Genomic DNA, 27,715 nt, shown 5'->3' on the forward strand with positions numbered 1-27,715 from the left:
GGTACTAAAGGTTATCTTTTTAGCAATGTCATCATCCACGTGAAAATTAAAAGTTAATTGTTCTTTTGGCTTTGTTTTTATTTTTTATTACATGCCGACCCATACCAATTAAACATCTCTTTTCTCAGATGGAGGCCAAAGTAAAGGGGACACTAAATTACCACGGAAATCTCAGTGACTTCCAGCAAGCAAAGGAGATGACACACTTGGCTGGCTGATGGAATCTACCTGATGGAAAAGTACTCATGTGGTCATAGGGCTGCTGTTCTGTCGATGTTTACATTCTCTCGTCCCAAGCACTGTGGTGAGGAGGAAAAAGAAAAGAAAACATTACTTGAGTAAAGCCAGGTGCAGGAGGAAGAAATGCTTTCGTGCAAAGTTAGTGACCTTTGGTCTCTTCTAAAGAAAGACAAAGTTACCATATTAACTGACTTGAAAGAGACTCAGTTGTCAAACCCACAGAAATACAAATTTGATTTTTCCCGGGGGAGGAAGAAGGAAATTGAGGATTTGGGTAAACTCCATCCATCCTGGGGGTTGGATCTGAACACGTGTAGACATAATTGCATAATAAAAGACAATATATCTGAAATTAGGCCAGTTTGTCAGGAGTAATGATCATGTCTGGGTGGACTGTGCAGCAAATTTGCCACAAAAACAGTTAATGACCCTGTGTCTGATACAGACAGTAGCTGAGTATAAATCACGTACCCTCAACAATCCTGAACAAACTTGAATCTACTCCAGTGTGTAGCAACTCCTATGTAAGTCAGTGGACTAAAGATGCTTCAGGAAAGTCATTTTAGCACAGTGATATATATTACATTTTTAAGTCAAAAAATTGAGCCCGTTGCTCTTAACAGACAAAACTTAGATGTTCCCTTTTTGTAAAAGGGTCAATTACATCTTCCATTCAGAAGCAGGTACTTAACTCTCTTCTTCAGGTGATTTGTGCATCTGGTATTGACTGGTTAATTCTTATTTCCATTCTTGATGTTAAAACGTGACTGTGTTCACATTTTCCTCTTGAGAAATGGGGATCTTTGATATAGGGCTGTGGCTTTGGTCCACTTAGCCTTTGCAGGCCTGCCAGTATGAACTTTAAATTTCCCCCAACATCACCTCAGGTTCACAACGTCTTCTGTTCTTTTAGCTAGTGGTATTTCAGGTGATTATTAACTATTGATATAAACAGGTATAAGTGTGCATTACAATGCTTCTTCATTGGTCATTCAAATGGCATATATGTATTTTTTTTTGAATTTTGAAGATGGTATTTTAAAGGGAAGAATTAAATTAGGATCATTATGTGTACAGGGGATTATTTTTATAACAATCATAGTGTATTTTTACTCCCTATATCCAGTGTAGTGAAATTGATTTGGAGCATTTGGGATTTTAAAGCTTTACTAATATTTACTCAGCGTATTGATATGTGAGTAAACCTGCATATAATAAGACTCCGTTATTACAGCTTCCTCATGCAAATAGCATATTCAACAAAGGACGTTAAGGGAGATTTTTTTTTTTTTTTTTTTGCAGTATGTGGGCCTCTCACTGTTGTGGCCCCTCCCGTTGCGGAGCACAGGCTCCTGACGCGGAGGCTCAACGGCCATGGCTCACGGGCCCAGCCGCTCCGCGGCATGTGGGACCCTCCCGGACCGGGGCACGAACCCGTGTCCCCTGCATCGGCAGGCAGACTCTCAACCACTGCACCACGAGGGAAGCCCCAAGGGAGAAATTTATGGTTATGTTTGGATACATTTTGTTTGGGTTTTTTTCACCTCATCATTGTTCTAGTCTCTCTGTTTTCTTCCTATTTAGGCTTCTGAATGTTTTCAGACTGTACTCAAGAATAGTGTAAGCTTGATCCATTAACAATAACAGACTAACCTAAAAAAACCAGCATCAGATTGGTAGTAGCAAGATTCCTTGCATATGTTTTCATTACAAATCATCGTGTTACATTTACTCAGATAAGGGTATTAACCAGGCCCTTTTTTTACTTTCATGAGCAGAAGTTCCAAATAGCTTTAGGACTGTGAATAAATTAGCACAGATCTCTTTAGATCTGTAAGCCTATATTTTGACTTCAGAGTCACATTGGCTTGGTTATAGCAAAAAAAAAAAAAAAAGTTAATAACTGAAAACTTTAGTTCTAAGAACTTGTTACAGTAAGAGGAAAGGATTATTTCAAAGGAATCATTGATATAATTACTTGCCTCTAAGAATTTAGTTTACCGGTAAAGCAAATAAGAATGTTGTATCAACCCTGGTGGATATTTTGGAAGGATATTGGGATGGTGCAGATAGGTTTGACTTGAATTGAGTATGTTTGATTAAAGTTTGTTTGGTTTTTTAACTAGGGAAACGTATCCAATTCTTGAGTTGTTCCTCCAGTGTAGCATACCTCTTGCTTTTATTTAATTTAGAAAAAAGAAGTCTTGCTATTCTATTGGAACTTTCCTTTGGGAAGCTGCCTTTGTTTTACTTCCCGTACCAGGAGAGAAGTCAGAATGCACACTAATCTCTCTTCCTGAGGACAGCTGTGCATGTATTCATCTGCATGTGTATATCTGTACACATATATTTATCTATACGTAAGTTCATTGGGACTTTCGGTTAAGGAGTAACTTTAATTTCTTAAATCCATGAACTGAATCACGCCATGTGAAGATCCCTGATGACTCTGTCCTCATTAGAGAAGAACAGGATTATCAGTTCTTCCCCAGTATCGTTTATAACTAACAGGTAAAAATAACTGAAGGCCCTTGGCTCTGTGGAGTTCTCATACGTGGAGATTCTGTTCTTTTCTCTTCGGTCTTGATTCTGCGTCACTGCACCACATTTTCACTACCTTAATCCACTCCAATCAAGACTACCCTTTTCTGTTGTACAAGTGAAACCAACTTCCTTATATTTCTTAAAAAGTATGATCAAAGAGTTACTACATGTAAATACCTCTTTCTTTTCTAGGCCATAACATTGAAAATGGTGTCCATACTGTACAGTCACCTATTTTTACAGTTTGTCTTACTAAAATCATACATACAAATCGGTTATTTTTTAGCACAGAGGCTTGTGACTCATATTCTATTTTTGCACTTGAAAGTCAAATTATGTTATTTTTTAAAATGATGAGTAATTTGGAAAGGATATAGAGCAATGTGTATTTCTGAAGAGCATTAGCAACACCCCGATGTAAAAGTAATCAGCACACAATTATGTCCCATTTCAGCGGGATTTCTTGATTCAGGAAAAGTAAGCTGTTTTCAACTGTCTTGTATTTTAAATTGCCTTCACTGATGTATAAGCTGTTACTGTACATACAAGTTAATCCTCAGTATTCACGAGCAATAATGAATGGTCAGCAGAGTTGTCTCCAGAGATAGCAGTGCTGAGCCTCCGTTGGAGACTGAGAGCAAAGTGTCAAGCTCATTCAGAGCCTCCACAATAGATGTAAGCAATAATTTAGTTATAAGTCGATTATAATTCTTTCTCATATGCTTCTGAGATCAGTGGGTAAAAGAAATCATGATTTTAAAGCAGCCTGAAGAAATTAAGTTTTGGGGAAAGAAGTGAGGTTAATCTGAAGTCACAAAATCTTGATATTGAGGGAATCAGAGGATTGTGTTAGTACATTCTTTTATGCCTACCACCCCTTTGATGGATGCTGTTAGCCCAAATTACATTTTTTAATATCAGAGAAGCTGAATAGAGTTTATCATATCACCCAGGTAGGAGGAAGAACCGGGCACACACATGTTTGAATGCTGTGGGTTTGACACCTGTTTGAAAACAACTTATCTGAAAAGATTTTTAACCCAGGATTTTTTTTTTCCCAAAGCAGATCTAAATTGTTTACTACCCAGGTTTGGAAAGGGCAGACACCTCTAATCTTTCTCCTCTCGTTGCCCTCTACCACACCCCTTTCCACCTCTACTTGGTTCAAGACATTTTCTGAAATGGAATTCTACTGTTATTCAAACTGCCATTGATTATGAGAACGCTGTGTCCCTTGGGATCATCTCTTAGCACTCCAGTTATCTATCAGATTTGCTGCTACATTTGTAAAATGAACTTTGCCTGTAATGGTCAACTTTAATCTAATTTACAGTTCTTTACTTTTAGGAGGTTTTGTCATATAATTTGACCCATGTATAGAATTAGGATACTTTATTTTAGGAGTGTACCATAAAAGCACACTGGTCCCTGTATTCTTTTTATCATCATTTAGGTTTTGAATTTTTGTTTGCTTTTTTTGTTCGTTGATGTTTGTTTTGTCTTGTTTTAAATTAGAAGAGTGAGAGAAATCTGTAATCAGGCCAAAATTGAGAACTTGCCCCATGCTTCAGCACTGTAGTTTCTGCTGACCTTATGTTCTCAAAAGGGCACTTTTACTTTCTATTGTGCATGTATGATTGGTTTTTTGTTTGTTTTTGCTTTTAGGGGGCTTTTGTTTTTGTAATAATGATGTGGAAGAAAAATGCAGTAGTAGGTAAATGACTGATTACAAACATGTTAAACAATTTTATTTTATAAAATTTAAGGGGAAGGGTTTAACTCTGTAGATCGTTTCTTAGCTCTGGTAAAATGGCTTATATTACTCCTCTAAAACATACTCAGTTCAGGCCTTTGTCTTTGTTAAGTGCCTTTTTTTTCTTTCTTTTTTCCCTTCTTTTGAAACTGTTCTCAGATATCCTAAAGTACAGGCTAATACGTCAGGGGATTCAGGAGGAAGAATCTCAAAACTTGCCAAGATCATGTCATGCTGTAATATTCTTCCTTTTCCTTATATGAATATGGATATATGTGTAAGATACATACATACATGCATACATATATATATATCTGTATATATATGTATACATATGTAATATATATACAAAACTAGTAGCTGCTGTACCATTGCATCCTTTCTAAGCACTCCCCTATTAATGCTTGCAAAACTGCCTTGTTTATTCCATTGCTTTTAGTCAATTCAAATGGATAGATTGGGAAATTGTCTTTTCACAAGATACTATTTTCCCCCTTTGAATATCTGTTTGTAGAAGTCAACAGCAACAACAACTATAACTATATATATATATATAGATATATAGATATATATATAGATATAGATACATAGATATAGATCTAAATAAAATAAGTCAGTTGTTACAAGTAAAATAAATTTAGTGGACTCATTGACTATTCCTGGATGTAATCCACTACTCTGTGCCCTTCAAACTTGGCGTGCATAATACTAGAGAAAGCATTGGAATAACAAGAATCTTAGAGTCTTTCTGGGTCAAGTTGATAAGGTACACAACGGCAGGCAAGACTAAAGACATGGGAGAGCTAGAGTTAGAACCATGGTATTGTTTCTGAGTTTTGAAGGAAATTAGCAACTTTGTCAATATTAAAAATGCATCATGTATTCTTCTGGGAAATAATTTTTGAAGAATTCATATAGCTGCATATCTGTCAAAAGGTTAATAAACTTAGAAGTAGAAAGACTTCAGATTCTGAGGAAAAACACTCATATAACCCATGGCATTCTTGAGAGAGCTTCAGTTTTCTTATTTGCCAAATAATTACATTTGGCTTAATACGATTTAATGGTCATTTATGTTTCTCCCTTGAGCAAAATAACATAATATTCGATAGCTAATATTCATCAGTTTCTTGTTGAAAACAGATGTGACATGTTAAGGGAGACTAAATTGAACCAATCCTCAAAGCCCAGTACAGATATATCTAATAAATGCCCCCTTTTAACTACATTTTAACTGAGGAGACTGGTGGCCAAAAAGGAGAAAGCAGAGGCTCCTGGTGGTGTTACCTGATAGCAAGACTGTTATCAGGTGGCCTCAGTTCAGTCATGTTACTCTTGAATTACTGTGTTTAGGGGGAATATCATTTAACCTTTGTGCCTCAGATTACCCATTAGAAAATTGGGTATAATAATATTCACCTACCTCCCAGGGATATCAGAGACTTTTTCAAAAATATTTTGAGTTTTTCTAAAATGTCCTATATAATTAAAAAAGTATTATCATTTTCCTGCAGAGGCTAAAAAATGTTTCCCTATGATGGGTATAAAAAAGTACCATATGATTTTTAAGTTTAAAAAAAATCACTGGAATTCTAATTTAGATACATATTTGTTATTTAAACATATTATATTTGTGGTTGGATAAAATGCTTAGTTTCAGGTTAATAAGTGGGGAGGGGGTAAATAACACTAAGTTTCTTAATTATAAGTAGATTTTTTTTAGCCATTTATGGTATTATTACACGTGTGATCTTTGCCAAGGTTGTGGAGCTGAAGCTAGCTAAAGCTTGGACGATTGGTTATTGGAGTTGATTAATGATCCCAAACATTTTATCTGCCTCACTTTGCCATATTCTCAGTCTGATTTCCTTATATTCCTTGTTTAGTGATGGATAGCTAAACTTTTAACTTTCTAAGAATGAATGGGAGTCTCCTCCTTCTTGTAAATCGAGATTGTGTACTCTTGCTGTAACTGTAGGTTTATCCAGCTTTGCACTGAAGGGGCAAGCACTACATACAGTCAGCTGGGTGTACTTTTAGCCAGTCTACCTTTGTAATTTATGGTTCTTCAACCGTGAAAGAGTTGGAGCCATCAACTGCTCAGGTGGTAGGAAAATGGGAGAGGGGGGAGGCAGGATTCTTTTCCTATAGCTGGGGAGGGGGCGGGGAGGGCGGGGGTAGAAGGAAACATGTTTTGCTCAACTCCAAAGAGGAAAGGAAGGTCATCTTATCCTACCCTCCACTGGGTATATTAAGCAGTAATACATAGAATTTTCCTTTTATCATTGGAAACAACAACAGGAAAAAATGGATGCCGCCTCTCTGAGCTAATTGCTTAGCAACATTTGTTAGGGGGTGTGTGTAGATTTAAATTGTAGCACGTATTCAGGGTCAGGAAAGAGAATGTAGGGGGATGAGGAACAAATTATCCAGTGTAAGTGAGTCAGCAGAAAGCGCCAGGCCCAAGCAGACAAAGCCTCTGGGTTAATTCCCAGAACTGGCCGAGGCCCATTTAATCTCTAGTGATAGGATGTTTTTCCTTAAAAGTCACTTTTTGGTTTTTTTGTTGCTTTTTCCAGATAAAGCCTTAGTTAGTAGCCTCTAAATATCAACTATGCAGATAAACACACAAATTTTCCACACTTTTTCTTTTCTCCATTCTTTAAATAACAGATGTTAATTAAGACTTCTACCCAAAGAAATAAGGCATAAGGGTTTTGTTGAATGTGTGTTTGTTCCTCTAGGGAAAATTAATGGAAACATAAAAATAGAGATATTTTGTGTGTTCATCTATCCTAAAATGTGAACTTTATATTCAAAAACTAAGTACAGATACTGGTGCAAACTGTAGTTAGAATCATGGAATGTCTTTGGGTTAAGATAAAACCATCCCAGTGTTCAATTCTGAGAAAGTTTTAGATTCTGTGGCACAGTGTTCAGGTTTGTGGAGCTAAACAGATGGTCAGACTATAATTAAAAAGCTTTGAATATTAATGTCAAATTCTTATTCTTTCTTCATTTTCTTTAGTCTTCATTCTTCTTTCCTCTAGTCTGAGCTCTTCAGTTAACCATTCCATCAACCAATTGCTACACTAGAATATAAGTTGCTAAGAGTCAGGGGAGGAAAGGTTAAACTGTCTTTCACCTCCTTTTCTCACTCACGTTGGCCATCTATGCTGTGTTCCCACTGAATTCAAAAGTAAAGACTATAGGCATTTCTAGGAGACGGTTTACATCCCAGCACAGACTCAGACAGGGACTGGTAGGATTTTAATCAGACTGCTTTTGAATAACTTAGTATTAAATTACATTTTTCTCAGATACTCCCAAAGTACCGTTTGCTTGAAAGTAACTATTTGTGATCTTTGTTTAATTTCCTCATACTGTAATACTTCTTTTTTCCAGCCTTTCTTACATATGTACATTTTAGATCGGGTTAGTACTTAAATTTTGGACACTTTTCCGAACTGTTACCCAAACAGGTCAAGAATACTTTTAAAAATCTCAGTAGTAAAATCAAAGGGGTCTATATATGTCCAGAACTTAGAGTCATCACTGGTGACCTGAATTACTTTTCTCTTCTTTGCGTTAAAAATAGATTTCTCTACTATATAATGTAGTAGCAGCTACATTGCATGGCTTCCTCAATACTTTTCAAGATTATTCAGAAGAGACACAGACCTTTTTTAGGCCTCTTATTTCACATAATACTCTGCCTTGCTTATTTTCATTACTTCCCCAGGAATAAACCTACTTTGCAGAGGTCTGAGTCAGAGAGGCCATATGAATCCTTAGTACCAATTTTACGTTCCTCAGAAAACTCTCTATACGTTATTTACTCCCATTTGCCAATAATAATATAATTCTATTTTAATCTAGTTTTAAAATATTTTGTAATAAAGCACTAATGGAAACCTAATTGAAATACAAACAAGATGATTATTACCTAAGATAACTTGGAGATACTTCTGTTTTTGAAGTTAACAGCTCCATCTACCCTCTAAGCACATTTTAGGAGTCAGCAGTAACCAAGACCAGCCAAGTGGCATGTTTTTCTATGTGACAACCTGCCCTTTATTTGTCACATCTCAGCTATATTATATTTTCTGTCCTTGCGGCCATAAACTTCCCTCCTTTTTTTGGTTCTCTATTCTGTTTGCAGGGGTAGTCTGCCCTGTGCCCGCATATTGGGTTTTCTTTCCTGTACCTGTGAAATTACCAAGAATTACCCCAATTTTGGCCAGAGGCATTAAAAGAGAAGTTATTCTCAGTTGATAAATGTATTACTGTTTTATATAGGTAGTCGGAAAGTTGACCAAGTTTGGCCAACTTTTAAAATCCTGGCTATGTTACATAATTAATTACATATACTTCTGAGACCTTCAGATAAGCAAGGGGCCCTTTCACCAGTAGAGGTAGGTTTCCAACCTATACGTAATTTCCTGGCCAGCCTCCAGAGAAAGGATTCAAGCTTTGTACTGTTCTTTTGTTGGCTGTCATTGAAAAACTATATTATAGAATGTATCAAAAATATCTAATTGTTCTTAAGAAGAGTATGTAAATCTGGAGCTTGCCCTTGTTTGTTGCTCGCTAAACATTGTAAAGCTTAAAAGAAAAGGAAAGGAAATCTCTGGCTGGTGAAAATTTTGTGCCCCAAATAATGTGTTAATCAAAGTTATCTACCACGGTAACCAAGTGATGAGTGTTTTCTCTTTTATTACAAGCAAGAAAATTTATTTGCAGTTGTAAAACTTATTGTGGGACTGCAGGCCTATTTACTATAAATGATTGGAAATAAGGATTCTGATTTTTAGTCTGGGTTAAGCACATATTTCCAACCCTTGCGGTATGAATTTTCATAAAGGAAAGACTTTTGTTTGGTAACAGAAGGAAAAACAGGACTTATTTATACAGTGAATGTTCACTCTGTAGAGGAGCTTCCCTCCAGTTACACATCATGTTCTTACTTTAGCCGCCTCCACACTTGATATAGATGCCAATATGTTTTACAACGAGTCTTGAAGGAAGGAGCCTACATAATTGTTGCTCCTCCGGGTGAAAGGCCCTGGTTACTGTACTGCATTTGTTTATAGGGAGGTGTGTTTTTGCTAACTTGAAGGGATATACTGTATTTTAAATAAGTGTGTGACTTAATATTTTGGGATTTTTTTTCCTCCTTTAAAACTGGACCTGAACACAGCTTTGAGTTGATATTTGTAATAATCTCAGGACCTGAAAGATTGTAGCATTTAGTGTGTCTTAAAAATTATGTACTGTACCAGCCATGGATTTTTGTAAATATACCTGTCTCCCTTTTTTGTATTATTTTAGTAAAAAAAATAATAATAAATTTAAATACAATGGGGTGGTGACGACATGTGGACGGGTGTGGGTATGTATGTGTGTGTGTTTGTATAAGGCTCTTTTGAGATGAACTGGTGCTTGTTTAATTTCCGGCTCTAATGAGAGCAGGAATATGGACAAACTGCTGCTACTGAACCCTGCACTGAGCCTAGCTGTTTCCATTGCATTTCCTAGTGATTGACCAGGAAATGACTAAGTTAAATTCTTCTTCCCACTGCCATCTTGCCTTTGAATTCTCAGTTCTACACACTTTTTGAACTTCAGTGGTAAATCTTTCCAAACTTTGGGTGGTTTGCTGGTCTGTAGTTTTTAAAGAGCTCTTGTCACTATTTTCTAAGAAGAAAGAAAGGTAAATTTTTTTAACCAAAAAAAAATCACATTTCATAAAATCCTGATGAATTTTGGACATGTGAGAGGACTTGAACATTCCTAAATGTGGATCTGTGAATTTAGTAAATTGACCCCATTGATATACTCTTTCAGTGCAGGGATTTCTTTTTTTTTTTTTTCGTAACAGCCTTGCTCATATTCCAGGTGTAGCTAAGCAAACCCCTGTTTTAAAGCAGGAGCCTTATTCGATTCAGTGTAGATGTTTTCCTGTCTATCCTTTGTGACAGGGCCTTTTACATGAGTGTTTTTTCTTTTTGTATGTGTTATGTGTTTGTTGTATTAAATAAAGAGGAATGTACATATTATTCTTGTGTCTGTTGTATCATTGGACTAACTTGGATTTTAATATCTCATTCTTTCAGTGGTGGTTGAGTATCTCTTGCCTGTTTCACACTGTGCGCGGTGCTGTGGGATACAGAAGTAAGGGCATAGTCCCCACCCTCCATATATTTACAGTTTGCAATCACATGAGAAGTTAAAAGACAACAGATCAAAATTTATCACAAAGGTGTGGTCCATGGCCATCTGACATTTGAGTTCAGAGCAGGGGAGAGATTGGATTGGAAAGATCTGGGGAGAATTGTCAAGTTGATGGCATTTGAACTGGGCCTCCAAGAATAAGTGGGATTTGGCTGGGAAGGAGGAAAAGGGAGCATCCTGAGCGGAGTCAGGAACAAACAGGAAGGAGGCCAGGCTGGTATGAGGTAGACACGGGTGAGTAGGAGAAGCCAGACTGTGGGAGTCTGGAATGCAGGCTTACCAGGTTCTTCCTTCAGGTTATATGGTGTGTGTGTGTGTGAGTGTGCCTCCAGGATCAAGGCTTGCAGTTGTAGATACAGGAATTAGTTGCATAGGTGAGCATCTTTTAGTCTCGTGGAGGACTTCTTTAGGAAAAATATTGTTAAGAGAAAAAATTTAAAATTCAACCTTAGAAATCCAGGTAGAGTGTGGGAAAAGGATGAAAAGACAGAAAGCAACTTGTCAGAGAAATTGAACGGTTTTGTCATTTGTAAGTGTATATGTGCATAGAAGATACAGAAAATAACATAAGCCCCCAAATACAAGAGTGGTGGTACTTAAGTGTACTTTCAGTGCATTGTCATCAGGATGAAGAATTTAAAAGGCATGGTCCTTGTGCAGGGAGGAGGGTAGGCTGTAAGTGCTTTTATGAAAAACCAGTAACATATAAGGACAGTTTTGCAAGTGTGTTCTTGAGAGTAACAAGAAATCTGTAGTTAAATAGTAAGACTACACTTAACTATGTTGTCACCATCTTGTAAATGTGTGTTAACATATTAAAGGTGCCATTGTTAAACCAGATTTTTTAAACCCGTAATTTCCTGAGGCTTATTTGACCATGAAATACTTTTTTTCATGTAACTTCAATTAACATTAAATTATATAAGGCATGTGAAGCACTTAGCCCAATGACACATAGTAAGTACTAGGTAAATGTTAGCTTTTATTATCATTCATACTAGTTCTGTTTTATTATTTATTATATAGTATATATATTTTTAAAGTTTTTAAGAAGAAAAAACATGGCCCAAGGAGTTAAGGATTTCAGAATAACCAAGTCAGTTTAGAGAGCCGAGAAGTAAGCAGGTAGAGAAATGCAGCCAGTTCTCTAGAGTTGAATGAAGGACAGGTGTCCAGAAGGGGGGCTGGTTCAAAGGAGTATAGAAAACTCCAAAGCAGGAAGTACGTTTTACACTTGTCTGTGTAGTCAAGAAACCGTCTCAGACCTTAGCTTTGGCACAGAAAAGAGTGTGGCTAGTTACGAAAATCGACAACTGTAGATGGAGCTCGAAGGCGGAAGTTAACAAATTGGTGATGGAGCTACTTTGCTTCTGCAAATTTATTCTAAGGGGAAAATGGCCTTGTACAGAGGTTTCTGTACGAGTGTGTTCATCTGTGTTGCTCATAACAGTAAAAGTTTGAACCAATCTAACGTGCTAGAGGGGATTGGTTAAGCAAATAAAAATACTACTACTAAACAAAATTGTTTTAACAGAAGAAATGATTAAGATGTCCATGTATTAAATAAAAGAGCAGTTATAAGTGTTAATACACATAGATAGGCACAGAAAAAAATATATGGAGGGACATACACACCAAAATATAAAGATTGGTGAAATGAATGCTTTTATCTTTATCATTTTACTTAAATGTATTTTCAATGAACATGGATAACATTAGCAAGTTTTTTGGTTTGGGTTTTTTTTTTTAAGAAATAGTAGGTGGACTTAGTTGAGGAAAAGGGGAAAGAAATGGGAAGGAGCCTCTTGCTGTCTCATCACTGGGAGAGGGAAAAGGAAATAATTTATTTCTTCCACTCAGACCCTGCTAGATCCCAGAATTGGATCTGGCTTAGAAGGAAGACACCTGAACTGCTTGATTTAAAGTAAAGATTTTTCTGGAAGATTATGCTTGCACTTAGTTAACAAGAAAAAAAGTACCAAATACATGATTATACAGTGAACGCAAAGCATCTTTCCTACCCATGGCCCCATTTTCCTCCCTCAGACCAACCACTGCTACCAATTTCTCCAGTTAAAAGTATAAATATGCATCTGACCTTTTGCCATAAATTTAGCGTACGTATCTGCTCTACCATACCTAGCATTTTTTTCTCTATTATCTTGGAGATTATTCCACACAGTACATAGAGGTCTGTCTTGTACTTTTTGACAGCTCGTAGTATTCCATAGTTATAGTACCATAATTTATTGTATCCGTTAATGGGCAGTTAGGTAACTCTCACAGGTCACATTGTGATATCCTGTAGGTATTTGCGGTCTGTGTACGCATGTCAAACCAACAGTCAAAAGTTCGTTTTGTGATGGATGATAGTGACTAACATTCCAGATCTGAAAGTTCGTGTCTGGAGTCTGTGGCATCGCTTCATATCTATGTAAAGCTTTGAGGAATACTTGAGAAAAGAAATCTTTTCTAAAACAGTTTTGAAAATTGGAAGTAAAAGAACTGCTTCTAGGTGCACGAAGGGTTGCGTTAGCTTGCAGGTGGGATCGTGAGCTTTTCAAAGGACAGTGACAGCCCCTCTGATGCAGGTGTCATCTAGTAAGATTGCTCTTCCTCATCAGTATGTGCCTTGACATGGCTTGTTTTCTCTGTCTCTGTGTATAGTTACCTCTTCTGTGTCCCTGTGTCGACCTTTCACTATTTCCCACTATCGTTTTTCTAGTAGGGTGACACGGCATGCAGAATAGGCTGACATTAAACAGACTTGGGTTCTCAGGTCCCCATTATGAAGCTGTGGCACTTTAGACAAGATGTGGATCTCCTTTCAGCCTGTTTCCTCATTTCTGCAGGGATAATTTCCAGTGGTGGGGTTTGTTGTTGAATTAGAGACAAGATATAGAAAGCACCTAGCATAGTGCCTAGCACATAAGAAGAGCTAATGAATGGTGGCTACTATTATTCTGTCTCTTTTCTGCCTTTTTCTTCTTAAATTCATGCTTCCTCTTGCTCTCCTAATTTCCCCAAATATAGAAGTGAAACCAGTGTTTTCAAAAAATCTTAAGAAATATACACATATATATATATTTAAAAGTACAGGAGTGGATAAGTATTAGTTAAAATTCTTTCATTGCAGGTGTCAAACCCCTGGCATAAAAAGTAAAGGGAGACTGCTCTAAAAATGAAGTCTGTTAAACAAAACAGTTAAGGGAATCTTTCGATTCATGTAAGTGAGCCGTCTAGAGGTAAACCTAGTTTAGGTAAAGCTTTATCGACTGATTCAGTGTCACCAAGAGCCAGCCATCTGTCTCTGCCCTGGCATTCGAAGTGTCAGGTTTCACAGGTAGCCCTCTGACAACTACTGCCTCTCCCTTCATAGCCAATTGGCTGCTGCATTTCCAAACTGTATGTTAGTATGTGTTGTATATAGTTTATTTCTGCTTTATTGTACCTCAAATGCAAAGCAATGCACTAATCATGTGCCTCAATCCATAGCACATGGTTTTCATCACTTAATACAAGATCTCATTCCCTCATTTTATTATAAATTACGTTTCTCCTTCCTTCCTTAGTCCCCATTCCCTCTGTCCCAAAGGTACCCACCCTTACTCTTTTAATATGTGCCCCTTGTTATGCATGCTTTCTTCTATAACTTGTAGTGTTATTTTGTGTGTATGCAATTTTAATTTATATAAATGGTCCTGTGCTATAAATTGTGCTGTTTTCTACTTTTCTCACTTATATTGGTCCATGTTGCTCTCTGTACATCCTACGTGTTGCATAGTATTTCATATGATGCGTCCACCACTTTCTGCATATCCGTCCTCCTAGAGGTGGATACCCAGGGTGTCTCCAATTCCTTATTACCATGAGAAAAGCTATAGGTAGTCTGCGAATTGCCTGTTCATCTCTTCTCATTCTATTGCATTTTCATCTTTTTATTGTGATAATAATCTCTTAACAGTTTCAGACATGTCAGATATTTTAGTCTATTACCTGTCTTTTTAACTTTGCCTATGCCATCCATTATTGACCAGAAAACCTTTTTTAATAGTCAGTTTTTGTCTAACTTATGTTTTGAGGGGTTTGTTATGAAATATTTCCCTTCCCCTAGATCACAAAGATACCCTCCTACATTCCTTTGAATATTCGGTTTTTCATTTAGAATCCATCTGTTGTCCATTATACCTTGTATAATGTAGGGGTCCAGCTTTATTTTTCTTCATTTAGTGGGCCAGTTTTTTCCCAGCACCATTTAGTAAGTCAGTATTTCTCCCATTAATTTTTGGTGCCATTTTTATCATATGTCAAATACTCATATATGCAATGGTCTATTCTGAGCTCAGTTCCATTCCATTGTTCTTTTTATTTCCATACCAGTATAGACTTATAGTCTCCCTTAATATTTAGTAGGCAGAGTCTCCCTCTTTGTTCCTCCATGTTCACTCAACTAATCATGAATTGTTATTCTTCTATATAAATTTTAGAATAAAATCTTCAAGTTCCATTCAAAAAATCTAGCTGAAATATTTATTAGGATTGAATTTAATTTGTAGTTTACAAAGAATGGAATCTTTAATGTTAAATTACCTCATTCATGGTATATCCATTTATTTAAATCCTCTTTCATGTCTTCTAGTAAAGCTTGTAAATTTTCTCTGTAAAGGTATTGTTTGTGTATGGATTTCTAGGTACTTTATAGTTGTAGATTTTAAGTATGGTATGTTAATCTCTATTATGTTTTCTAGTGACTTTTGCTAGGATCGGGGAATGCTGTTGATTTTCACAAGTTACGTTTGTATCCAGCAACTTTGCTGTACTCTCTTATTCTAATAACTTGTCTGATTATTTTATTAACTTTTCAACTGAGTTAATCATACACTCTACAAATAATGGCAGTTTAATCTCTCCCAGTTTTTTCACTTTTTATGTCTTATTTTAGAGTATTAGACTCTTTAATAAGTACTATGTCAGACAGTAGTTGTGAAAATGCCATCTTTGTTTCCTTCTTTCTTTTTTTTTTTTTTTTGGCCACACTGCACGGCTTGTGAGATCTTAGTTCCCCGACCAGGGATTGAACCTGGGCCCATGGCAGTGAAAGCATTGAGTCCTAACCACTGGACTGCCAGGGAGTTCCCATCTTTGTTTCTTATTTTAACAGGAAAATATCTAAATTTTCTCCATTAAGTATAGCGTTTATTCTATATTTCTGGTTTATAGTTTTTATGAAGTAAATTCTATTCCCAATTTTCTGGAAATCTTGCTCATAAGTATGATTTGAATTATGTCAAGTGCTTTTCCTATAACACCTATGTACAATCAACCCACTTGCAGAAAATTTCTTAGAAATGTATTCATAATATTTTTTATTCTTATAAACTCTGTTGTATCTGTATTTGTTTTCCTGTCCTCATTCTCTGTTTTGTTTATGTGCATCATCTCCCTTTTTCTTATTCAGTCTTGGCAGAGGTTTGTTCTTATTAGCTTTTCAAGGAACCATGAGTTTTATTGAGTTCATTATGGTTATATCTTTTCTTTTTTTTAAATTGAAATATAGTTGATTTACATTGTTATGTTAGTTTTGGTTATATATATATATTTTTTAACATCTTTATTGGAGTATAATTGCTTTACAATGGTGTGTTAGTTTCTGCTTTATAACAAAGTGAATCAGCTATACATACACATATATCCTCATATTCCCTCCCTCTTGCGTCTCCCTCCCACCCTCCCTATCCCACCCCTCTAGGTGGTCACAAAGCACCGAGCTGATCTCCCTGTGCTATGCAGCGGCTTCCCACTAGCTAGCTATTTTACATTTGGTAGTGTATATATGTCCATGCCAGTCTCTCACTTCGTCCCAGCTTACCCTTCCCCCTCCCCGTGTCCTCAAGTGCATTCTCTACATCTGCATCTTTATTCCTGTCCTGCCCCTAGGTTCTTCAGAACCACTTTTTTTTTTTTTTTTAGATTCCATATATATGTGTTAGCATACGGTATTTGTTTTTCTCTTTCTGACTTAACTTCACTCTGTATGACAGACTCTAGGTCCATCCACCTCACTACAAATAACTCAATTTCGTTTCTTTTTATGGCTGAGTAATATTCCATTGTATATATGTGCCACATCTTCTTTATCCATTCATCTGTCAGTGGACACTTAGGTTGCTTCCCCGTCTTGGCTATTGTAAATAGAGCTGTAATGAACATTGTGGTACATGACTCTTTTTGAATTATGGTTTTCTCAGGGTATATGCCCAGTAGTGGGATTGCTGGGTCGTATGGTAGTTCTATTTTTAGTTATATCTTTCTGATCTATTGTTCTTTTCACCAATATATAATGTCACTCATTTTTCTTTATGACGTGTTTTTGCCCTAATATTAAATTTAATATTCCAGCTATCTATATCCTGAATAATATTCCATTGTATGAATATATTATATTTTTATTTATCCATTCATTAGTATGGACACTTGGGCTGTTTCCACTTTTTGATTATTATGAATAATGCTGCTATGAACATTTGTGTAAAAGTTTTTGTAGGATATATGTCTTCAGTTCTTTTGGGTGTATACCTAGGAGTGGAATTCCTGGGTCATATGGTAACTCTATGTTTAATTTTTTGAGGAACCACCAAGCTGTTTCCCACAGTAGCTGGATCATTTTACATTTCCACCAACAATGTATAAGAGGTTAAATTTCTCTACATCTTCACCAGCACTTGTTATCTTCCTTTTTTTTTTTTTCTTGGTTATAGCTATCCTGGTTGGTATAAAGTGATATCTCATCCTTTAGATTTGCATTTCCGTAATGACTAATGGTTTTGGGCATCTTTTCATATGCTTATTAAGTATGTAGTGTATTAAGTATAATTTACTTATATTAGTATATTAAATATATAAAAGTACTTTTTCCAGGAGAGTTTTCTTTCTTTTTTTATATTTTCTATTTTTTATTATTTTTCTTATTGAAGTGTAGTTGATGTACAATATTATATAAGTTACAGTGTACAATATAGTGATTCATAATTTTTAAAGGTTATACCCCATTTATTACTATTATAAAATATTGACTATATTCCCCATGTTGTACAATATATACTTGTAGCTTATTTTATACCTAATAGTTTGTACCTCTTAATCCCCTACCCCTAATGTTACCTCTCCCCCATTTCCCCTCCCCATTTTTAACCACTAGTTTGTTCTCTATATCTGTGATCTTCTTTTCTATTATATTCACTAGTTTGTTGTATTTTATTTATTTATTTTACATCTTTATTGGAGTATAATTGCTTTACAATGGTGTGTTAGTTTCTGCTTTATAACAAAATAAATCAGTTATACATATACATATGTTCCCATATCTCTTCCCTCTTGCGTCTCCCTTCCTCCCACCCTCCCTATCCCACCCCTCCAGGTGGTCACAAAGCACCGAGCTGATCTCCCTGTGCTATGCGGCTGCTTCCCACTAGCTATCTACCTTACGTTTGGTAGTGTATATATGTCCATGCCTCTCTCTCGCTTTGTCACAGCTTACCCTTCCCCGTCCCCATATCCTCAAGTCCATTCTCTAGTAGGTCTGTGTCTTTATTCCTGTCTTACCCCTAGGTTCTTCAAGACATTTTTTTTTCTTAAATTCCATATATATGTGTTAGCATACAGTATTTGTCTTTCTCTTTCTGACTTACTTCATTCTGTATGACAGACTCTAGGTCTATCCAACTCATTACAAATAGTTCAATTTCATTTCTTTTTATGGCTGAGTAATATTCCATTGTATATATGTGCCACATCTTCTTTATCCATTCATCCAATGATGGACACTTAGGTTGTTTCCATCTCCGGGCTATTGTAAATAGAGCTGCAATGAACATTTTGGTACATGACTCTTTTTGAATTATGGTTTTCTCAGGGTATATGCCCAGTAGTGGGATTGCTGGGTCATATGGTAGTTAGTTTGTTTTATATTTTAGATTCCACATATAAGTGATATTATACAGTATATGTCTTTCTCTGTCTGACTTATTTCACTTAGCAGGAGAGGTTTCAAAGAGACCCTTTGTGCTGTAAACTTTCTAAGGCCTTGTATGTCTGAATGTATCATCTTTCCATCCTTACATTTAAGTAACAGTTTAGCTGGGTATAATATTCTAAGTTATTTTCCTTCATCACTTAGAATATATAACTTCATTGTTTTCTTTGTCTCCAGTGTCTTTTAGGAAGACTAATGTCAATCTAATTCTTATTCTTTTGTGAACTATCTGCTTCTTCTCTCCAGAAGCTTTTAGAGTTTTGTTTTTGTCTTTAATGTTCTTAAATTTCACTGTAATGTGTCGAAGTTTTGGTTTTTCCATATTTATTCCATTTGGTACTCCATGAGATCTTTGAAATGGAGTGCTTTTTATCTTTCATTTTTTTAAAGTTCTTACTTATGATTTCTTTAAATATCTCTTCCCTAAATCCATTTTCTCTCTTACTGTGATTCATATTGTACAGATATTGACATTATTATTATCTCTTAAATGTTCTTTCATATTTTCCATCTCTTTCTAGTACCTTCTAGGAAAATTCCTTGAGCTGATCTAGATTATTATTCACTTTTCAGCTAGCTAGCCATTGTTTTTATCCAGTCTGTTGGGTTTGTTCAGCTATTACATGTTTCATATATATTTCCATTTGGTTCTGTGTAACTGCTTGTTCCTTATTATTAGCCTCTTTGTGAGGATCTTTATTATGCTTATTTTAAGTTCTTGATCTGTGTTGTTCCATTCTGGTTTGTCTATTAGGGTATGTTCCATTAATTGTCTCTTTGTTGTGATTATACTCCTCAAGTATCTCATTATTTTCAGGTGTGAGCCTGTTTTTTCTTGGGTTTAGCAGCTTTCTCAGCTAGTGATATATACGAAGGGGAGAGGCCAAGGTCAGGGCTCTAGCATATGCTTAGTGGGTTGGGAGCATCAGACCCACAAGGTCCCAGGCACCAGAGTCAGACCTTGAACCAAACTGTAGGTCCAATCCTACAGTTTATTGTTTTCCACTAACTTGCTTATACTGGCTTATTTCTGCATGTGTGTGGTGATTTTTTATTATATATCCCTGCACTTTGGCTTTGGGCATTCTTTGAGGCCTTGTTTTAAATTGTGTTCCTCTAAAAGAGTATTTGAGTTTGCTTCTTCCAGGCTTCTAGGAACATTACCAACCCAGGACCACTTCAAACTAAATGCTCAGCTTAAGGATTTCAAGGACACACAGACAGGAGGACTTTCAGCCACAAATGTATTGGAGTGGTTACTGCTGGTGGTTAAGAATTCTTGTAGAAGGTTCCCTACCCTGCCACCCAACCCTGAGCTGAGGTTGAGACAGATAAGTCTCCTCTTGGTGAGGTCAGGGATATTTTTTTCATTCCCAGCAATAAGGTCAATTGTTGGGGGCTCCATCATTTTGCAAGAGTTTATGATCTGACCTCCTACCATGCTGCTCTGAGGCTTTCTTTCCTTTGGACTGCCTGAGGCAAATTAAAATCTAGACTGTAGGCCACCAGGAGTGAGCAGATATCTTCAGGGCAAATGTTGCTTTTATTGCTCACTTACCTCCTTTTCTCTGACCTCGGTTGTTCTGGCTTCCTTTACTATCAGCTCAGTCAAACTTAAAAAAATGTATTTTTATGTTTGTTAAAATTTCACCCAGGACTTTGTGTTTTATATGGAGAGAGATTTCTCTGCACATCTAATCTTCCATAATGTAAAAAACAAAAGTCTTATATATAGGTTCTATAAAAATAGTTATATCTCTATATAAACACATAATATTAAAATTTAATATAATTAATATAAGATTATACTTAATAATTAATATGTAAATATCAAAAAGTTCTATATTAACTGTACATTCACACAGTCCAGTTCACAAGTCAGACTGTCCCATGCTGCCTGCAGTGCATCAGGTGTCCTGCTGAAAGAGCAGGAGTTCCATAAGGAGGGTTTGACAGTGGTAACTTCATTTACTAAAGTGGGAATCTTTCTGTGTCAGTTTCACCAGAAACCCCAAAGGCTGAGAACAAAACAGTAGGTGCCAAGTCCATCCACATTCTAAAGGGAAAAGGAGCTAGATCACCTGTGCGCCACATGCTAAGAGATTGTGAACTAGATACTGGGAAGCACTGGCTCAGTGCTGGGAAGGAAGAGCTCGGCACCCACCTTCAGGCTCTGTGAGAGAATGTGAGAAGATTCCTTTGGAAGCAGCTGTCAGTATGCTGGACGTTTCCATTCCGCTCCCCAAGCAGGAGAGGGTGGAGGTGCTTCCTCTTCACCTCATGCCAAATGAGGAGGCTGCTAGAGGACCATTGGGAGAGCGTGACACATCCTGTGGAGTATGAGGGACACAGAAACTGGTGTCTGACTCACTCCTAAAAGTCTAAAGACAAATGAGGAGTAGGTGGCTAGCTCCTGGAGAAGACAGAAAAGGAGAGAAGGCTGCAATGGGAATGGTTTACACTCCCAAAGTTTCCGAGTTCCTGTGGGCCTGATGTGGTTCTCAAGAAAGGGAGCCAGATTTGGTCATTTTAAGAAGGAACCCAGCCAAAGGGAACACCTGGACGGATGGAATGACCTCAGTGGAGGGGAGGCTCCTGGAAACTAAGGGGCCGGGGCAGGAATTCTAAGTAACTAGAGAAGGCATGGCCTACAAGGGAACTACAGCTGAGAGATCCCCAGAGAAGGAGAAACTATTGAGAACCTATAAAAAAAAGAAGCAACACTGGAATCTGCTGCTCCCGGAGGACACGGACACCAGCTTATCTCTACCAACAAAGTAAGACCTTACCTCTTTCTTCTTTCCCTTGCTGTAACCGGCCCACAGGCCTGGAAGAGCAGCCAGCAAGGGGGCAGGAGGTAGTGAGAAACAGAAATGACACTGATCCTGACCCCCGTTCTCCTTCACATTTCCAGACTGGAGGAGGAGAGAAATGTTAAATTAACTGACATTTGAAGTTTTGATCTGATCCTGGATGAGACTTGTTCATACCTAGAAAAAAGAGACTATTCTTAAAATGATCATGATAACTCTTTAACCTGTTTGTCACCTAAAAGAGTAAAGCTGTAAACTTCATCCAACCATAAGAACAAATCATTACAGCAAGTGTGTAGGGGCGCTCATGAGAAAACAAAGTTGCTTTCTGTTTATACAAGTCTAGCTTGTTCCAGGAAGAGGTTGCCTTTGAAGAGCAGAAGAGTAGGTGGGACGTGTCCTACTGCCCTAACTGCCCATTTTTCACCCTGTGGCAGCCTCAGCTGACAATGGGGAGAGGTCTTAAGCAATGACGCTTGGAGTTTTAATGTTAAACAGACTGGACTTTTTTAAAACCAAAGGAAAAAAAAAAAAAGCCAACTGTCCTGTTATTTCCTAGGAAAGCTGTGTGAGCCACCCACGATTTCATGCCGGAGAGGAAGAAATCCACAAGCAGCAGTGGAAGGAGGAATAAATTGCTCTCTGCTTGTATCTAGCAAGTCCAGCTTGCTGGGTAATAGTCACCTCTACTTCTGAGTATTATAATGTACTGCAGTCTATATGCTACAGGATGTTATCAGTAAGGTTAATTTGCTTAAGAGTAAGACATTTAAATGGCAGAAACTACTATGTAATGGGAAGTAAACGACATAAAAATCTGTAAACTACACAGATGGAATGATTATCTTGCTGAAAAGTATTTACAAGAGTTGTCAAACTTAAAAATTACCTATTTTTCTTTTGCAAAAGAGGCAAGTGTTTCTCATTTGCTGTCCTCCTCTGTGATGACAAGAGGGTATGAGGAGTATGCTGCTGTGTGGTCTGCAGTCTGGTTTTTGGCAGCCAGCATTCATTCCCATATCCTTATGTATTACAGGGGCTAGATTTATGGAAACATTCCCAAACTCCTTGCCTTCAAGGTTCTGGATGTGATTTCTTTCTGCTAGATGTATTCATGAGGTATTTTGTAGGTGGGAGGAAAAAGTGATATTTTTTCTTCTGGCAGCACCTAGCAAAACGGGCAGGCCATGGGAGACTTAAAGTTCTGCCGTAGCTCCCAAGTAATCTCCTATCAGCCCCTACGTGAGCACTTGGGGACCAGCTCTGATCAGCAGTGGGGGGACCTGTATTTTTCTGACCTAGGTGATAGCAGCAACCTCCCAATACTCTGAACTGCTGAACGTTAGTGGCAGCTTTCCTTAACTCCTGCAGCTCTTCTAATAGTGCCGTCAAGCGTCTACTGAATTGAATGCCCTGCACTCAGTTCCTTTCTGCTTGAAAAGCCTGCAGTGGTTTCTCTTTTTCTGACTGAGCCCTGATGGATACAGGTGCATAGCTGATCTTCTGAAAGAAATGAACATACTTAATGGGTCCTTTTAAGCTAAAAGTGATATTTTAAAGCTAAGTGAGGCACTGACTGCCTTTTTAAAAGAAACTCACGCAATGAAGAAATTTGAGAATGGATGTTTAGAAATGTTTTATCACTATGTGATTTTGTTGTCCCAAATGATGTGTTAAACCAAGATTTTCAAAATAATAAAACATACTATATTACATTGCATTTTCAATAAAATAAAGAATAATAATCTTTCTTTACTGAGAGAAATTAGTACTTTTTTACTGTTAATAAATAAAATAAAAATATTTTCAAAATATTGTTTTTCTTTTTTAAAATATACGTTTTATTTCTATTTTGTGCACGTTTTAAATGTATCTACTACATTGAATCAATAGTACATGTATATAATTTAAAAATAAATACAAAGGGGGAGGCACAGGATTTTTACCACAGTGGATACACAATCAAAGAAGTTTAGAAATCACTGCCTTGAGACACGCCATCTCTAGAATCACGATTGATGGAAGCGAGTGCCTACAAACGTCTACTCTCAGATACACCCGCTTTCATTAGTCCTGGCTCTTTCCCACCAAAATTTCCCCCCGATTCCCAGGCTCATGGCCAGGTAGCTAGTCACTGCTATAGTTGCAGTGTTAAGACTGGACCTTCAGGGTCTGTTCCTACAGTTTCACTGGGCATAGAAAACTTGTCCCAGAACTCCTCCTGTACCCTCCCAGAGCTTGAAGGACAGAATAATGGTGGCCTCACAGTGGGTGGAGACTGGAGGTAGGGTCTCTCTACTTAAAGTGTGGGCACTTCCCCACGCCAACACACACACACACACACACACACACACACACACACACACACACACACACACACACACACACACACACACACACACACACACACACACACACACACACACACACACCCTGAAGATGCAGATTCTGCAGGTCATTTGGGTCTGTGCTCAAACGTCACCTTATCAGTAAGGACCTCCCAGAACGCATTAGCAGGTCTCAATCCCTGGCCCCTGGCTTTCTTTTTCTTTATAGCATTTATCACCATTTGATAAATTTTATGTTTTGCTTGTTTATTTGATTATTGTCTGTCTGCCCCTTTCTAGAATGGAAGCTTCATGAGTAGAACTATTCTACTTGTGCTTTCCCTGGCATCTGGAAATGCCTGCCTCACAGCAGATGCTTAATAAAAATTCATCGAATGACAAAATATTCGCTTTCCCAGCCTCCCCCGAACAACATGGGAACATAACCCAGGCCATGCTAATTAGAAGTACTCAGCCCAGAACTCTGACTCTTAGGTAATGACTTAATCTATTCTGGCACAAGTGGAAGCAGAGGAGCCAGCTACTGCCAGTGTCCTGGAGCGACAGCTTTGATGCCATTGTCCAGCCCCTGTCCAGTGTCACTGTGTTAGCACTGCAACTGCAGCGACTGTGCCTGCTGGTGTTTTCACTGGACCAGATCTGGGACAGACTTTGAGGTGAGGTTTCTTGCCTGTGTAGCTTCTAAGCCTAGTGTCTAGCCTTACCAGAAAGTTCTGAGAATCACCCAGTATCTTTTTAATAAAAATCCCTTTTCTGCTATAAATTCTTTTTTAAGTTTAAAAAATAGGCTTTGGAGTTAGATTGCCTGAGGTCAAATACCAGCCTTATCACTGAGCAGTTAGTAAAGTTGGCTAAACCAAGAAACTGCCCTGAGCTTGTTCCCACATTTCTAAGTAGGTAAAATCCGAGTACTACCTCATAGGATTGTGGTGAGGGTCGCCTGTGAAGTGCCCCAGGACATAGTTTGAACCCTGGCAACCCTAGGTTATATAAGGTCAACAGAAGTGTTTTGTTTGACAGACAGTATTGTTTTTAACTGATTGCTAACACTTAAAGGGGCATTGCATAAAAATTCTGGATTTACAACTTCTCTTGAAAAATCAGCAGCTCTGGCAACACTGTAACCACATTCCTACTTGCAACTAGATAGAGCTGAAAAGTCTCGCTCCTGTGCAGGAGGCAGGAACCCACCTGCCTGATTCACTCTTGTTTACCTGCCTACTCTCTTCTGTAGGGCTTTGGGTATGTAGCCCTGCACTAGGAATATAAAGATTTTCCAAAGTTGCAAAATTATGAAGTTCGGCTAAATTGTCTCTAAGAACTTTTCTAGACTGATTTGGTTTTCTGTTGACACACAGTAATTCTAAAATTTAGTGGAATTTATTCCCAGACAGCCATTTTATTATCTTTAATGTTTCTTTGGGTTGACTGGGTTTAGCTGGGCAGTTCTCTGCTCCATATGACATTGGTTGAGACTGTAGTCATTTGGGGGTGCCACTGGATTGGGACACTCAAGATGGCTCACTGAACATGATAATTCATGCTGTCAGCTGAGAGGTCAGCTTGGCGTATTTCAGGACTCTTCATGGGCCGTGGGGTTTTCACAGCATAGTAGTTAGAAGCAGATTGTGAAAGTTGCCAGTTTTAAGGCCTGGGACTCCAGAGAAGTCCCAGAACATTCTATTTTAGTTAAATCTGGTCACAAAGCCAGCCTAAGCTGGCTTTCAAGTGTGGGAGGGGTGAGTAGGATGAGTAATAAGCTTCACCTCTTGATGTAAGAAGCATCATATGTATGAAAGGGGAAGATCTTGGGGGGCCATCTTTGGTGACTAGTGGCTACATAGAGCTAACATTTTATGATTATCTATTTACTCTTGCTTTAGTGTAAAAATGGAAGAGTCTCTCTGCAGTTCAGTAAAAAGGAACTCAGAATTATGTCTTATTGCCCCTTATCATAACGTATCAACAGTTATTGAAAACCTACTTCCAATTAATTCTCCCACTTCCTCAGAGCTGGCTTAAATTTGCTACATCTTAGAAAGTTGGATAAACAAATTTCTACTAAGGGGAAAATAGCTGACAGCATTCTTCTTAACTCCCTGCATATTTGCCTTTTAAATATCAGACACTTGTGAATTACAGGGTGATAAAATGAATATTTTATGAGTGTGACAGGGAGAGATCAATTCATTCTCATTAAGTCATACTGGTTTACTCTTGAGTTGATTCTGGAAGTATCAGGATTCCAGCCCACGTGAAAAATTGATCAAAGTTGGCACAGCTAGAGCTGGTGAACCCTGAGACGGACCTATGAAGAGAGCCCCATGAGAATGGGGAGTCCGGAGTCTGTGCAGTTGCATCTTGGCTTGTGAGGAAGATGATGAAGCTGAGACACAGGTGATATAGCTCGTAAAAGGTAAGATTACATAGAGAATCTAGAGGAGCCCACAGGAGGTGAAGTGAATCATTTTAACTTTGCCATGCTGACCATAAGGGCCTGGAGAAGTGTCTGACCTAGACTTCCCGAGGAAACTTGAAGCCCAAAAGGTAAATAGGAGTATTAATGCGAATGGTTAAGATTCAGGCAAAGGGAATAACACAAAATGTGGAGAGGGGGGCTTGCCTGGTCCTGGAAGATCCCACATGCTGCAGAGCAACTAAGCCCGTGTGCCACAACTACTGAGCCTGTGCTCTAGAGCCCGCGAGCCACAACTACTGAGCCCGTGTGCCACAACTACTGAGCCTGCACTCTAGACCCCATGAACCACAACTACTGAGCCCGTGTGCCATAACTACTGAGCCTGCACTCTAGAGCCTGCGAGCCACAACTACTGAGCCCACGAGCCACAACTACTGAAGCCCACGCGCCTAGAGCCCGTGCTCCACAAGAAAAGCCACCGCAATGAAAGCCCGCGCACCGCAACGAAGAGTAGCCTCCGCTCGCCGCAACTAGAGAAAGACCGCATGCAGCAACAAAGACGCAATGCAGCCAAAAACAAATAAAATTAATTAAATAAATCTATTTAAAAAATGTGGAGAGGAAGACAGAGAAGTTCGGCTACACTGAGCAGAGGGTGAGAGGAGATGAAGGTTAAGACACAGGCAAGGGTCAATTTAGGTAGGGTCCAGTGGTCTGAAATTTACCTTACGGGCAACGGGGAGCCACTGCGAGATTTTAAGCAAGGGGTTAGTCCGCTGAGACTCAGAAGTGACTTGTCCAATTTATTCAAATAGGAAAAGAAACAGAAAATTAACTCCTAATTGTTTATAATTAACTAATTCCTAGTGAATTAACTAATTCTAATTCCCTGCTATCCCATGTTTACCACTAACCTGCCAATTCAGAAGGCAAGATAACCGTTTCTAACTGGCCACTTGCTCTGCGGAAATGGCCTGTGTTTCAACCGGAAATAAAATGACCGCTACGCACGCCCCCTAATGGCAGGATGCAGCCAAGCCAAGTCCGGAAAGCCGCAACACCGGAAGGGGCCGGCTGTTTCCGGTGAAACCCCAACGAAACACAAGCTCAGCGGGCGAATCTGGGAGATTCGGCTAGCGTGCCCAGTGCACTCGGCTCCGCGACGTCGTATGCGCGCTTTTGCGCAGGCGCAGCAGCTACCGCGTAGGAAACGCGTACGCAAAACCGTGCGCGTGCCCGATCTCCGTCCGGCGCATCGGTGCTGCTTCGAGGGTAAAACCTTTGGAGCTGTGAGGCGGATATTTGTTCTCTTAACTACAACTCCCAGCATGC

The 27,715-nt window shown here is 38.2% G+C and overlaps 1 protein-coding gene and 1 long non-coding RNA gene across 6 annotated transcripts in view; one reads left to right on the top strand and one right to left on the bottom strand.

The window, feature by feature from the left end:
* The window catches only part of UBN2 (ubinuclein 2), an 88,638-nt gene extending 66,482 nt beyond the window's left edge, over nucleotides 1-22,156 (top strand). For 4 of the 5 annotated variants that reach the window (XM_067747150.1, XM_067747152.1, XM_067747151.1 and 1 more), the window contains one exon: nucleotides 129-10,596. In XM_067747150.1, the coding sequence (XP_067603251.1) occupies nucleotides 129-178 (50 nt within the window). In that variant the 3' untranslated portion in view covers nucleotides 179-10,596. Of the gene's footprint in view, nucleotides 1-128; nucleotides 10,597-20,800 lie in introns of those variants that run through there. The other variant, XM_067747154.1, reaches the window with a different exon arrangement.
* LOC137229369 (uncharacterized) lies at nucleotides 164-27,656 on the bottom strand. Its single transcript, XR_010945648.1, has 4 exons — nucleotides 27,298-27,656; nucleotides 21,593-21,718; nucleotides 20,968-21,133; nucleotides 164-299 (listed from the first exon to the last, which is right to left on the bottom strand). It is a non-coding gene; the product is annotated as an uncharacterized lncRNA (long non-coding RNA).
* Between the last annotated feature and the right edge of the window lie 59 nt (nucleotides 27,657-27,715).

The sequence above is a fragment of the Pseudorca crassidens genome, chromosome 8 (assembly GCF_039906515.1).
Source record: "Pseudorca crassidens isolate mPseCra1 chromosome 8, mPseCra1.hap1, whole genome shotgun sequence".
In the NCBI taxonomy this organism is placed as follows: Eukaryota; Metazoa; Chordata; class Mammalia; order Artiodactyla; family Delphinidae; genus Pseudorca; species Pseudorca crassidens.